Here is a 14,289-nt window from a genome sequence, read left to right as displayed (position 1 = left end):
CTACATCACGAAGTGGTCAAAATTTGTATACCTATTTTTTCAAAATATCTTCGGTATTTTATGTATTCGCTTAGGTTGAGATGACTTAAAAAGAACATTAAATTTTAAGTAAATTGAGTGCATCTATAAAACTCTAAGACCGTTTTCACACCACAGCAAAAATCCACCCGGCCCGATAAAAAAACACAGCGTGGATTAAATTTTAACGTGTAATAATTAACTTTTAAAATTATTTTACTTATTGATTGGTAGGTAAACGCACGAACCACTACACTACGAGGCTGACCAATCTGCACTCAATTTCTTTTAGTAAAATTTTTACCCTAAAGAAATTAAATGAAAAAGAAAAATAATAAATAATCATCCACCCACCCTAATTTTACCAGGCTGAGGCTGGGTGGATTGGCACGAGGTACGATAAATCCGGTCTTGACCGTCATTTTAAGAACTTAGACCGGACTCCGCCCGGATTTCATTCGAGACCGGATTTTTGGCATACCTACTGCAAACTTTTCTTAACACAATGCAAACTGACGAAGAACTAGCTGAAAAGCAATGGGGCATTTTCTTCATTGCGTGCAATGACAGCAATCGATTTTCAGAACTACAGAAGATTGTCAATACTTTTTTTATGCCACACAACGCAAATGTGAAAAGGTTTTTATTACTTATGACATCTCACTGGACGGAGACGAAGAAAAGAAAAAGAAAGAATAACAATATTATACTAAAAACCATTTCAAAAACACATGTAAACAATTTGCATCGAAATTTCCGTAAAGTTAAACTTTATGAATGCTCAGTTATAATAATTAAAGTATAGTACGTACCTATATAGTTTCATTCCCTTTTATTATTAATGCAGTTCCACCAAGAAATGTCTATAGAAAAAATAACTTATGAACGTTGTTGAGAGTGGTCATAAATACACGTGTTAATTTACCTAAATCAAAATTATTAAAATTATTTTTAGATAAAGACCAGACTTATTTAAAAAAAATTAGGACTTTTAGCACCTGCGACCGGCTTTCCTATTTTAGCCCCTGGTAAACCTAGGTATGGACCAAGGTGCAACAAAATGGCGGACGAAAATAAACATGACATTTGAAAATACTGGAAGTAGAATTGTATGTTAAACATTTGGGATTATTCCAGGAAATGTGTTCACATTATTATTCGTAACACTACGGCAAAACCAGAATGCATATTATTTATCTATTCAGTGAGGGCAACCAAACGTTTATTATTAATAAAGTTAAAGTTTACCATATTGCAGTTATTAAGATGGAACTTACCTCTAATTGCGTGAACTCTGACTGACAACTGCGTTCTGAGTACAATGTAGTTTTTGCGACTGAAAAAAAGGAAACACAAATATAAAAAATGCAAAAATGAATACTGACAATTAAATTTATTTAATAAGAAATGAAAAACTCGCAAGTGTAGAAATGTAGAAAAATAATAGGCGTTAAAAACTTGGTCGACCTCGTGGTGTAATGGTCAGCGCGTTTGCCTACCATGCAAGAGGTCTCGGGTTCGAATCCCGACACGGTTATATGAAATATTATTTAAAAGGGTGTTTTTACACTAGAATAATTGATAGACCCTAGACTGGTACCTGAAGCGTAAGACTGATCACCTTAACAAAAACTGTCAAGATACGCTGCAATTGGTGTACCAATGCAGTGCCCTATGCACCATTAATGGAATGATGATGATGATGAAAAACTTGGCAATATTTTTTTTTTATAATTGAATCTATTACATGGCGGCCATGTAGAGACAGCAGGTTTTGGAAATAGGCGGCTTAAATTTAAAAAACTATTTATTTTTCTAAAAGGTAATACAATATATTTAAATAATGTTGGTAAAAAGAAAAGGTTTTTTATACAATCAGCCTTTTTGAGCATAGACCCAGTATTGTCAATCATCAATTCCACAATATTAAAAAAATCACATAAAACAATTGCGACCCGACTAAGAATCGATCAGAACCTTTAAGCGTTGTTTTAAAAACATCTAAGTTTCGTTGATACCCAATGACGAACACGAGGATAGATCAATAATATTGGTAAATTGGAGTTTGACAGAATAATTTTGATGTAAAATTATCTCCATTGATTGTGTTCTATGACTAGTGGGTATAGACAATTAATTATGACTTTACGTTGCATAAATTGACAACTTCAAATGAAAGCCGGCTGTTTCAATTAGTTAAAATACAGTACCTGCGTCAATACTTAATATTCGTACATAGTTATGCCATTTTAATAAAACAAGAAAAATCAGCAATATGATAATATTTATTATTTATAAAGTATCAAAAATAAATTTTTAAGCATAATCACTAACCTGCAAACACAATGGGGGGTCTTATTGGATGGAGAATTCACGTAATTCGATATTATTGAATCACTATTATTATTTGACACGCCATTAGATAAAACTTTAAAATCTTTTGTACGATTTTTTTCATTCGTGTATGTTTGAATATGTGCTGAATTTGATACGTCGTAACTTACATCTTCCAAACCCATACTTAAGGCAGTAGGTGTATTTTCACTGTATTATAATCATGACACAAATTATTTTAAGTTGAGATATAAATTGAATATTAATTTAACCAAAAAATGTTTATTCCATTATTTATTTGACCAATTTACACTTTATAAACTTTCAATAGCGAGATTCAGAAAAAAAAATAGTAAAGGAACCTATATCACGGTATCTAATAAATACAAACACAATTTACTCATTGCTCGTTTGAGTAACTTTTTAAATAATTGAGATATAATTTTTTTGAAAACACAGACTTCAGAAAAATTCAGTTAGTTTTATAATTCGGTAGTCAGATGGCAGAAGGGACCATCTGTATTTTTTCCTGTTTTTTAGTTTTCATAAGTTTTAATTAATATTTCACTAAAAACAAAATAGAAAAAGAAGCACATAGAAAAAAAATCAGCATCGTTTTATTGCCTCGTGGTGTAATGGTCAGCGCGTTTGCCTACCATGCAAGAGGTCTTGGGTTCGATTTCCTACATGGTTGATATGAAATATTTATTTAAAAGGGTGTTTTTACAATAAAATATTTCATAGTCCCTGGACTGATATCTGAAGCTTAAGACTGATCATCTTGCCTCCACTGAGAATTCTACAAATTATATGGATGGCTTATGTCGGATGTCTTATGACTTTTCTCTTATATTATATATTATTAGATTAGCAGTAAATTATTTTAATTGGTTCTAGCACTGTTAATACATTTTTACTTATTTTTATGTAATAGCTGTAAAAATCACGAATAAAATAAAATGAAAATTGTCATTAGTGACTGATTGAAACAAAATTCTGAGCCGAAACCAAAATTGAATTTCGGCTTCTGTTCTAGTTTCGGCCGAAACCGAAACTTTTTTTAATAAGTTAAAAGTCACTTCAGAACGCCCGAAATTGGGCGTTTTTGTTGTTGAACCCTTACGAGTTCATCAACATAAGTGTAAAATAACATTCATAATGAAATAAAAGGCATAAACTTAATGGTTCGATGTTATGATATATACAGTCATATAACTTATATGTAACAGTTCTACAATGCTTGCTACATAACTAATTAACTATAAACGAATTACTACAATTTAAATATGAAAGGTCACGCAGCCGAGTCACGAGCCGTAAGATGCACCCGAGTATAGAATAATGTAATCCGACACATCCCGACCGCAGGTTTCGGCCTATATTTGGCCGAAACCGAAACTTTGGTCGATCACTAGTCATTATTCCTCATGACTTTATTACAAACACAAATGATGGCAAAAAACGGTGTTCACTTGTAGGTATTGAATTAAGTTACAAAAGTAAGTATATTCATAATAAATTTATTTTTAAACATCTTTAATTTAATTTTATAAATTAAAGTTATGTGTGCAAAATAAAACCATAATACTGTATGAGTGTTTTCCACTTAGGAAAATATCGATAATAATCGAGAAGATAAGAGTCCGCCTAGAAATGCACTGGTTGGAGCGTTTGCAATCTCGAATTCAAATCCCGGCAGGGACGACATGAAATACACGTTTTTAAATGTGATTTTAACTGTAATTTATCATGGTCTTTGGGCCAGGGTTACAATGGAAGAGTTATCTTTGATCTATAGATATAAAAGGCAATGTTGACAAATAACTACTGGACCGATTAACGCGTTTTGCATATTGATGAGCTTTGTCCTGGGTATTTTTATAGCTCTTAAAATCAGAAAACAAGTTAGAAGCGTAAATGTTTTATTCATCATTCACCGGGGCAGCATTTGACGAGAGTGAGGAATAGGGAATATGGAGCCCGATCAGATTTTGCTCTTATAATTTCTGTACATTAAAAAAAAAATTACAGGATTTTTAGTAATACTAAAATAATAATAACTGCCATTAAATACGATTTTCAAAATCGTATTCCTGCATAAAGTGCACCCCTGTTGGCAAAAAAAACAGTTTGACATTTACAAAAATAATTCTAAATTCGAATATTTATGGAATTCAATCATAAATAAGCACCTAGGTACATACATACTTACTAATGAAAAGTTACATCATCTTTTTCATTTATCCGAACGGGTTTTAAACGCTTTCAATACACAATCAGGTATTTTGGTTTCGAATCAAATGCCAAACTTACGTCAAAACCAGGCTGGCGATTAAAGAACGACTAAATACGCGTTGAGCAAGACTGATTGTTTGGGAATGATTTAAGTGTCATAGTTTTAGAGGGCTCAAGATGCATTATTTGTATTAATAAGTTAATGGTTTTATTTAAGAAAACCAAACCCGTTTCTATGGTTACGTCAAAGCATGAAGCAATGTTTTGTAAATATACTTAATAATGTTTTATCTTTAGAGGAAACGCAGTCTGACTTTTCTTCATCAATGAAATGCCATATTTTCTCTCTAGATTATTGGCGTGTCCCTATTATTTTGTTATTTTTTGTTGTTATAAATGATTTATTATGGAATCTAGAACCACCCAAAAAAACATAAAAACGTCTAGTTTTATCTGCTGTCTTCGGGCGCACGGTATACAAATGCGATAACTATTTTTGAAAAAAGCAAAAAAGAACAAAAAAGACAATTTCATTCTGGTACTCGGTTTAAAAAAAATAATTGATTCAGTTTTGAGGTGCGTAAAACGGGACAACGAAACGTCGTTTTTATCTATTTGAGTTAAGCATTATTTAGTTAGGCACCGGTACTAAAGGTAGTCGTCTTTTTCGCACAGTATCGGAGAGGCCTCTGCAAGACGGTGACAGTAAACATACGTATTTATCAAAATTCACTGTCACCGCATTACGTATCCCAAATCACTGAAAAAATTAGCATAAAATATTTAGGTATTATAATTGATAAAAATATAAAATGGAAAAAGCAGATAAATAACATTGTAAATAGCACGAGAAAACTAATAAATGTATTTATTAGATTAAGGTTTGGATCATTAACCAACGAAAAATTAAAATTAATTTTCCTTGCATTAAATTCATATTAAAGTACGGAATAATTGGATGGGGTGGTGCCTTTAAAACAAATATTTTACCGGTCGAAAAATACAAATATTAATTATAAAAGTTATTTTGAAAAAACCGTCTACTTTTTCTACTGCTCAATTATTAAAAAAAATAAAGTTTTACATATAAATTGTTATATAAAAAGAATTGTTTGCTTCAAATACATAAAGACAAAATAAATAGTAGTGTTTTTAGGTCACAAAACGTAAGTACGCGACCTAGAACAGGTGGTAATATATTAATTCCCAAATTAAAAACAACTACAGCACATCATTATACTTACAGAAGAATATTTTTCTTTAATGAAATTAACAAAGATAATAAAAAGTACAGTATAGAATACAATATATTCAAGAAAGAAGTGAAAAGTTACATTTATAATTCTTCTTTATAAAGCACTGATAAAAAACACCGTTTATAATATTTTTTTGTAATTTATATACTCGTATGTTATCCTAAAAATATTAATAATTAAAAATAAAATAAACAAACTGTTGTAAGACGTCACTCCCCATTATGTAGACAAGAATCGTTAATTAATTTTACGTAATGGGAAACGTTAATGTAATTTGTAAATGTATTTAATTGATGTAAAAATAGTATTTAGTTGTAATATTGTATTTTTATTTGTTATCTGAATATTTTATTTTTTTAAAAATAATAATTAATTGATATTAAACATTCGATCGTGTTCATTTGATCTATACACGAGTATATTCTTAAATCTAGCAATAGTAAAGCATTGCCGGGTTCAGCTCGTTGTCTATAAAGTAAAATCGAATTTAATGATCGAAAATGAGAAATGATGATGATAAAAAAGATTAGTACAGATAATGATTTAAACCACAAGTATTTTTTATCCAATGTTAAACTAAAATAAAAAGGTTAGCGAACTGCGGAAGACAAAAGAGCACGTTCGAGTCTAGACATGACTAGACCTGTTCTGCTTCTCAGAGTACCTGTCACGTGTCCGATCATACTTCCCACAAGAAGTAATGAAACTTCACAAGTTATTTGCCACTCTTCGACTCTTCTACAGCTGACACCATCCGCAATGTAACGATTCCTGGCTCTATTAAATTAGTGCGAGTTTCTTTATGAGAAACCATTTCCAACCAGATTTCTTCTGTCAATCTATATTACTATCATACTATACCATACTAGCTGAATGTACAATCAAACATTTAATATTACTTAACGAAAACCATTAACCACGGGAGATTTTCAAATGGAAAAAAAGTCAGTTTTAATTATTGAATGTATTTCATAAGTACATAACATGCGTATATAACAAACCCGTATAAAACATTGTGTCCCGCCGAAATGTCTCTAGACTTAACGTGTTGATAAATATTATATTATAACATAGAATTAAGAATAGTCCAGAAACCGCATACGCACATCAAACAGAAGGCGACTGAACTACTCATAAATGAGTAGGTTTACGTTTTGACCCATTACTTTCTTTGTAGACGTCGTTCAGTACGCAACTCCTGATTGGAATTTAACCATGCTGTATTGTATCCTTTTAAAGTGTAGAAATACTGCTAGGATCTTAGAGAAACAGGATGCAATCACATTTCACGTGTAATTATCATATAAATGTGTTTGTCACAAATGCATTACTTAAAAATTTGATTATTTTTCCATCTGTCAGAATGTCGAAGAAACAAAATGAAAATTTCGTTAGTGTTGCCAGAGTAGTAACATTTTTTCCCCTTCTTTGCCCATATGATAAGAGAAATAATGAAAATTGAACCTCGGATTAAACAACGCCGCGGTGGACATTTGGCCGACATTATCTTTAAAACATAAAATATTATTTAACATGATATAAAAATATCCGATTGATGTAAATTGAAAATTTGTTTTATATTTTAAGTTCAAAGTTCATTAATTCAATTACTCTTATTAAATGACCCTTTACTTATCTACTCTGTTGTGTCAATCAATGTTTCCGAGTGCACAATAAAATTTTAGAAAAATTAACAAATAGTTTTATTTTTACCTTACATTTGTGTTATGGTTATATTCTTCGCGATCTGGCAATATTACTCGGTGACTTCAAGTATGCGCGCGGCGAAAGTGTGTCTAAGTGGGGGAATTATTGGACACAGTCCAATCTATTCAAATATGATTCTACGCTCCTTCTGGACTATTCTTAATTCTATGTATTATAATGTTAAAAGTAAAAAGAAATCCACGAATTACAAAAATTCTCAAACAAAAAAAATGGTATAATATTTTTGGCATTATTATCTTGTTTTTATTATATTGTTTAGCAATACGAAGTTCCTTTTTGATATTGCTAAGATACATTTTATTTTCTTGCTTTGATATTTAAAAAAAAATGTTTCAGTGCCGAAATGCGACGTTTATTAAAAAAAAAATATATTATATTAAGTCTTGCAACTCAAAAAAATTATATAAAAATAAGTACTTCACATCTAAAATTGCAAGAAAATATTCCTAGCAGCTTCATCTACCGGTTTTTAAGCTACATATTTATACATATATCCATAGTTATAATAAGAATATTACTACATTATAATAAAAATGTAAGAAATCGTAGAAAATAAATATTAAAAAAACTACTTATAATAAAGATAAAAAATTAAAACAAAGGTAAAAAATAAAATAAAAAAGCAAATAAAATAAAATAATATAAAAAGTTGCCAACTAATAACCTCAATTCCAAAAACTAGATTTAAAGGAGAATTACAGATAACTAAAATTAAAAATTGACTCTCTAATGCAGCATTCAATTTACTCAATTAATAAATGTCGGAAAATTTTTATGTATTTAAAGCACTAATTTTGTGGTTATTTATTATCATGAAAATAAAAATAAAGCAAATTATTTATTATTATTATTACGTGTTATAGGCAGGCAGCCTTTGCTGATGTGCCTATATCTCGTATATTGCTTTTTGTCTGCGTTCTTCTTCCTTCAAAAAGCATTAAAACCGTTTTTGAACTGGCTGACCGAAATGAAATGGACAACTAGACTAAAATCGGATAATATTCATAAGTAAAGTACACCTTAATAAGAAAGCTTGCGTAGCTTCGAAACCGGTCGGTAAAAAAAATAGTTGAAGACAAAGTTAATTTTAAAAAGATATCGTTTCAATATTTTTATTAATTTCATTAAAATTTTGTTGTAAAAACCTAAAATGTATAAAACCCCGTATCACTTCATATCTTTGGACAAAACTAATTACGACGCTATGAGCAAAGTTAGCAAAAATAACACGAAGACGATATGTGGTGCCAAATAATTTTGAAGAATAGGTATTTTAATATTGTTTTTTTGTCATTCTCTCGCAAGTGCCTCCCCAATACAGTGCGAAAAAGAACGAAGTATGCTTAAACAAAATCGAAAAACCCACCATTCGTTCTCCCGTTTTCCGCACCCCAAAACCAAACGGATTTAGTTTTTTTAACAAAAGAGTACCAAATTTAAATTTTCCGAGTCGGTATCTTTTCCTTTTTTCAAAATTATTTATCATATTTGTATCCGTACTTCCAAAGACCGCAAATAAAACTGAGCACTTTTTGGGTTTTTGGGTGGTGGTAGCATCCATTAGAAACAATTTACCAAAAAAAAAGCACGGAATCACGTGTGACAAGTAAATATCTATAGTGTGTAAAAAAATCACTGCTTTAGTGCCACAATTCTGGGAGAAAATACGCAAATACGTTAGTATGAAAAGTCGGACCGCGTTTCCTCTAAATAATAAAGTTCGTTCAAACGTATATTCTGAAAAAAAAAGTCTATCAGTACCTAAGTATGTATAGTATTATAGCATCTACGTTAGGTAAATTAAAAAACAAATTAAAAAAAAAAAAAAATTAAAGTAAAATATTTAGATTTTTTTTTACATCTTAGTTGAACGAGAGATTATGCTAATAAATAGAATGTAATATGATCAAAGGTGTTCGCTGATAAACATCCGTGGATAATTCTTGAACGCCTGTCCGCCGCATCGATTATCCCACTCTGTAACTTTAGTATCATAGTAAAAACTTTTATTCACTTGTTCAATACAAGTACAAGATTGACCAAAGCTTTAACAATATTATGTTCTGTAAGAAAGGGTTATTTAAGAATACACTAAAATATTAATTTCACAGTCCCTGGCACCTAAAGCGTAAGACTGATCATCTTATCGTCAAATAACAAAAAAAAGATCAAGATACGCTGCGATTGGTGTACCAATGCAGTGCCCCATGCACCATTATGTGCGAAAAGGGAATTATGATGATGAAGTAAGGGTTTCAACGGTCACGCGGACGTTGCGCCGGCAGCAGATTGTTGAAAAATGTCGAGGACATTAACTTTTAGAATGTCAATTATAATACCAAGTGGATAAAGTATTAAATTATCTTATGAATTCAAATTTAACATAGCAATGGAAAATGATAATGTGCCGATCGAAAATGCAAATTTGTTCTATCATTATCAAGGTATGAAATATGACAATGACAACGACAATGTGATCTTAGTAAATGATCTGTGTTTGTAATCATTGCTCAAATTCGTAATAATTCTAGCTATAAATATATTGATGACACTGGCTGTAGTCTAATAAAAGGCAAGGAAATTATACGATTCTGCCATTTTAAAACGCCATTCTTTCAAAATCGTGCCAATATAAAATAAAGTAAATAAAAATGTCATAAAACAATAATTTTCTTAAGTATTTCTGATACATCAATCTTAAAAGTTACATATAAGTAAAAAATATATTTACTTTTCGACTGGCAGATTACGCCTCTTGAAAATAAGACTCAACTCGGGTACTCAACTCAATTCAACAATGTTTTGAGTATGTCCAAATGCTTGCGGACTGGCTGGATTTCCTCCCTGGGGAGTTTTTCTGATTTAAATTTGTTGCAACAGAGAGGGAAAACACTTTTGAGACGGGAATGTCTAGGCATTTACAAGGCTTTTTATTGGCTGGTTTAAGTGGCCACTTTATACACTGTGTAACATTCATTATTCTGCCTATGTTTATATATTCAATTTTTTTAAACTCTTCCATCTGTTAGATTTTGTAAAGTAAAAGAGTTGAAACTTTTATAATGTGGGCGAAATTCATACGACTGAACCAATTCACCTACTAGGCAACGCCTGAAAACAATTTCCCAATTTGTATAATTCTTCTTTTACCAGCTAGTTAATTTAAAAATGTTTTCAGTACATCCAAATGCTTGCAGACTAGCTGGAGTAATTTATATTTAAATTTGTTGCAACAGAGAGGGAAAACACTTTTGAAGGGAATACAAAATAATTCAGGTAAAATTGTTTTAATGATTTAAAGATTTCACTTTAATTGAAAAGGAAAGTTATTAAATGAAAAAGGCTTATATCCAATGTTTGTTCACTTTATTTTTCAATGAAATGGCGCAATTTTGAAGAGACGGCGATTTAAAATGGCAAAACCGTGAGATTTTCTTACTTTTTATCTACAGCCTTAAGTCTTTAGGTTAGCGTCTAATTTTCCAATACGTATAAACAAAACAAAACGTAGCCAAAGTAACGATTCCAAAACGTAAATACGAAAAGATATCAACGCTTGAGAATAAGCTCCTAGAAGAATATAAAATGTAACTAAAACTTGGTTTCAAACCGAATTAAACCACATAATTAATAAAAAGGACACAAAAACTGCATAATATATTATTACAAACACATTTTTAAAAAAACTCCGCGGTATGATTTACTTTTTTATTGACGAAATGGTAAATCAGTTGATATAAAAATAAAATCATGCTTCCATTATATGCGTTCGCACAACTTTTCCTAACGTATTGCAAAGTGCAACTGCCTGGTTCAAGAAAATTATCTCACATTTCCACTCCTGTTTACATCTTCAGTGACTTTCATTTCTTCAAAGAATCTCCGCTTTTTGTCTACCAAGAAAAGTATTTAACTTTCCACATGTTTTTCTAACTGATTATTCTTAGCTCAGTCGCAATTTGGTTACCATAATTAAATTCACTAGCTGGTCTCAAAATAGGAATCAGCCGATGAATGCTAATACTGGAAGAAATCATACGAAAAATTAAACTTTTGAATACGTGCCACCATTTATTGTGGATAACAGGGCCTGCATTGAAAAGAAGAAGATTTATATAGATGACTGACATAATTATTATCGTAGTTAAAAACGAGCTGCCAAATAAATGTGGGTGTATCTTTTAGAATAGGGAATAATTAAACGCATTTACCTGCACCAAACCTGACATCATAATGTTAAGATATTTTTAGATTTAATCATATTAGGTGTTTACATACGTTGTGTCCGTTTTATTTCCAAATAAATATGAGTCCCAAAAGTAAAAAAAAATAAAAAATGGTAAAGGTATGCGTCATTCGAAAGAAAATTTTCTGCTCCATAAGAGTTTTGTTTGCTTTTACGTTACATATACTATTTTACTTGATTACAAGCCTTGAAAATGAAATGTCAAGTAGATGAAAGTGAGTATTTTCGATACCTCATCGAATAAAGATGATAAAGCTAGTAAAAAGCAGTGTACGGTGAAGATACAATAAATTATTGACTAATTTGTGATAATTTTTTTTCGTCACAACTGTTGTTAACATCTTAATAACTTATGTTAACATCCAATATAATTATACAAAAAAAGTCTCCTAAAAATATAATACATCTTACCCATATAATTTTTTTGGATGATTCTTCATAGCGATTAAAATATTTAAAAAATATTAATGAAGACATTTTAATTTCATAGAATGCACTGGAATTCACGAAATCGATGTCTTGGCATTAAGCTTATTGAATTCTATCACTAAGTGAATATGACATTGTTATTGCACCGACCAAGATTTTTTTTTTTCAATTATGAATTAATAAGGGTATATGAAATACTTTCGAGTACAAAAAAACAAATTCTTGTACTTAGTAGCATAAAAAATATTTTTTTTAAATTTAAATTTTGAATTTCCAAAAAACGCTTCATTGCATTGGCCACGTCCTTTCTAAGTCACGATTCGCATTAAATTTTGATGTTTTGTTATTCCAGTGCGTACTTTGTATAAAAAAAAAACCGTCGAACACTATTTAATGAGCGCTTCTTCTTCTTCTTTTGTCGGCAAAGCACCCAAATTTGAGTGATACATAATAAGCGTTTATTCACATAAATGTACGTAACCACTATTTTTGTGTATAATTTATCTACGGGCTTTTACATTTTTTAGTATTACATTCAAGTGCAGCAGTGTAACATATGTATGTACATAAAGTTAAAAGTAAGAATATCATAAGAAAAACCAAGAGAAACAATAATAAGTAAAAATAAGGAAATGTACCCACATAGGTATTGGGGTATAATACAGAAAGGTATTTAATATATCTACATATATAAATATACACACATACATACATACATATGCATACATACACACACACGTATACATACATGTATACACATATATATATATATATATACATACACATAAATACATGTATTATTATTAAGATACATAAAAAAGAAACGTTTAGTAAAATTGAGTAATAAAAGAACAGTTTTAAGAAATTTTACACAGATTAATTCTTATCCTTTAAATACTGAACCTATAGTTATATAAAGACAAACTAGACAACAAGTCTACAAGATAAGGTAATGAATACTGTATGGTATTCAGATGCGCAACGAATATATAAATCATTATCATCATCATCATCATTACCTTTCCGCACATAATGGTGCATAGGACACTGCACGGGCTCACCAATCGTAGCTAATCTTGATATTTTTTTAAAGTAACATGAAGGTAAGATAATTAGTCTTACGCTTCAGGTACCAGTCGAAAAACTATGGAATATTCTTGTGCGAAAACACTATTAAAATAAATATTTCAAATCTACCATGTCGGGAATCGAACCCGAGCCCTCTTGCATGGCAGGCAAACGCGCTGACCATTACACCACGAAGCCGACTATAAGGCCGATGTGTAAATCACAACGTCAAAAACCTCCGTAAAAACCGACGCGACGATAACGGTTTATACAAATAGTAAGAAAAAATACCAAATATCGTAGAACAACACGAATCTTGACGTCACGAGTGTCACGAGCAATCATGGCGAGTTTTAGTGAACGCGTATTTTTTAACAATTTTATTTTCAAAATTATGAATGAAAACATTTTTTTGCATCCAATTTCCGTAGAGCTCATTGCTAACTATGAAGTTTCTCATTGCTAACTATGTTTACGCAACAAAATATTAAATTGTGTTTTACAGAGAAAACAAGAGGCTAGATAACCAGACAATAACAAACAAAAAATAAAAATAAATACTGAACACGAAATGTTAGCAGATGATGCATTTATGATTCATATTTGTTTTTTGTAAAAAGCGAAATATTTAATGTTATTTTATTTTCAGTCACGTTTTAAAATCGTTCGGCATATTAAATATTATATTTAGTGATTTTCCACAAATAAAATATTTTTTTAATTACTTAGCGTAAAAGTATTTAGAATAAAATGTAAATAAGAATAGTTTATCACATTTAAAAATGAAAATCTTATTCAAAGATACATACAGATATTATTTTCATTTGACGCCGACGCGACGGTATCATATTTGCAAACAAAATTTATCAGTCGCGTAGATGTACATTATAATTTTTATTGTGTAAAGTCCTCCTACTAGACTAACATATTTATGTTAATTGAAGATCGTAAATTTTCGATTAGAGATTTTTCTAA

At 30.4% G+C, this 14,289-nt stretch overlaps 1 protein-coding gene across 12 annotated transcripts in view; it reads right to left on the bottom strand.

Moving 5' to 3' along the window:
- Positions 1-14,289, bottom strand: part of Fhos (Formin homology 2 domain containing) — a 135,564-nt gene that overhangs the window by 29,372 nt on the left and 91,903 nt on the right. For all 12 annotated transcript variants that reach the window (XM_088241253.1, XM_088241236.1, XM_088241261.1 and 9 more), the window contains one exon: positions 1,296-1,354. In XM_088241253.1, the coding sequence (XP_088097379.1) occupies positions 1,296-1,354 (59 nt within the window). The remainder of the gene's footprint in view (positions 1-1,295; positions 1,355-14,289) is intronic.

Source organism: Micrasema longulum, unplaced genomic scaffold (assembly GCF_059751315.1).
Source record: "Micrasema longulum isolate JH-2025_06_02 unplaced genomic scaffold, ASM5975131v1 h1tg000127l, whole genome shotgun sequence".
Classification (NCBI taxonomy): Eukaryota; Metazoa; Arthropoda; class Insecta; order Trichoptera; family Brachycentridae; genus Micrasema; species Micrasema longulum.
Note: the sequence above shows the minus strand (reverse complement) of the source record. Positions and strands in the feature narration are given on the sequence as shown.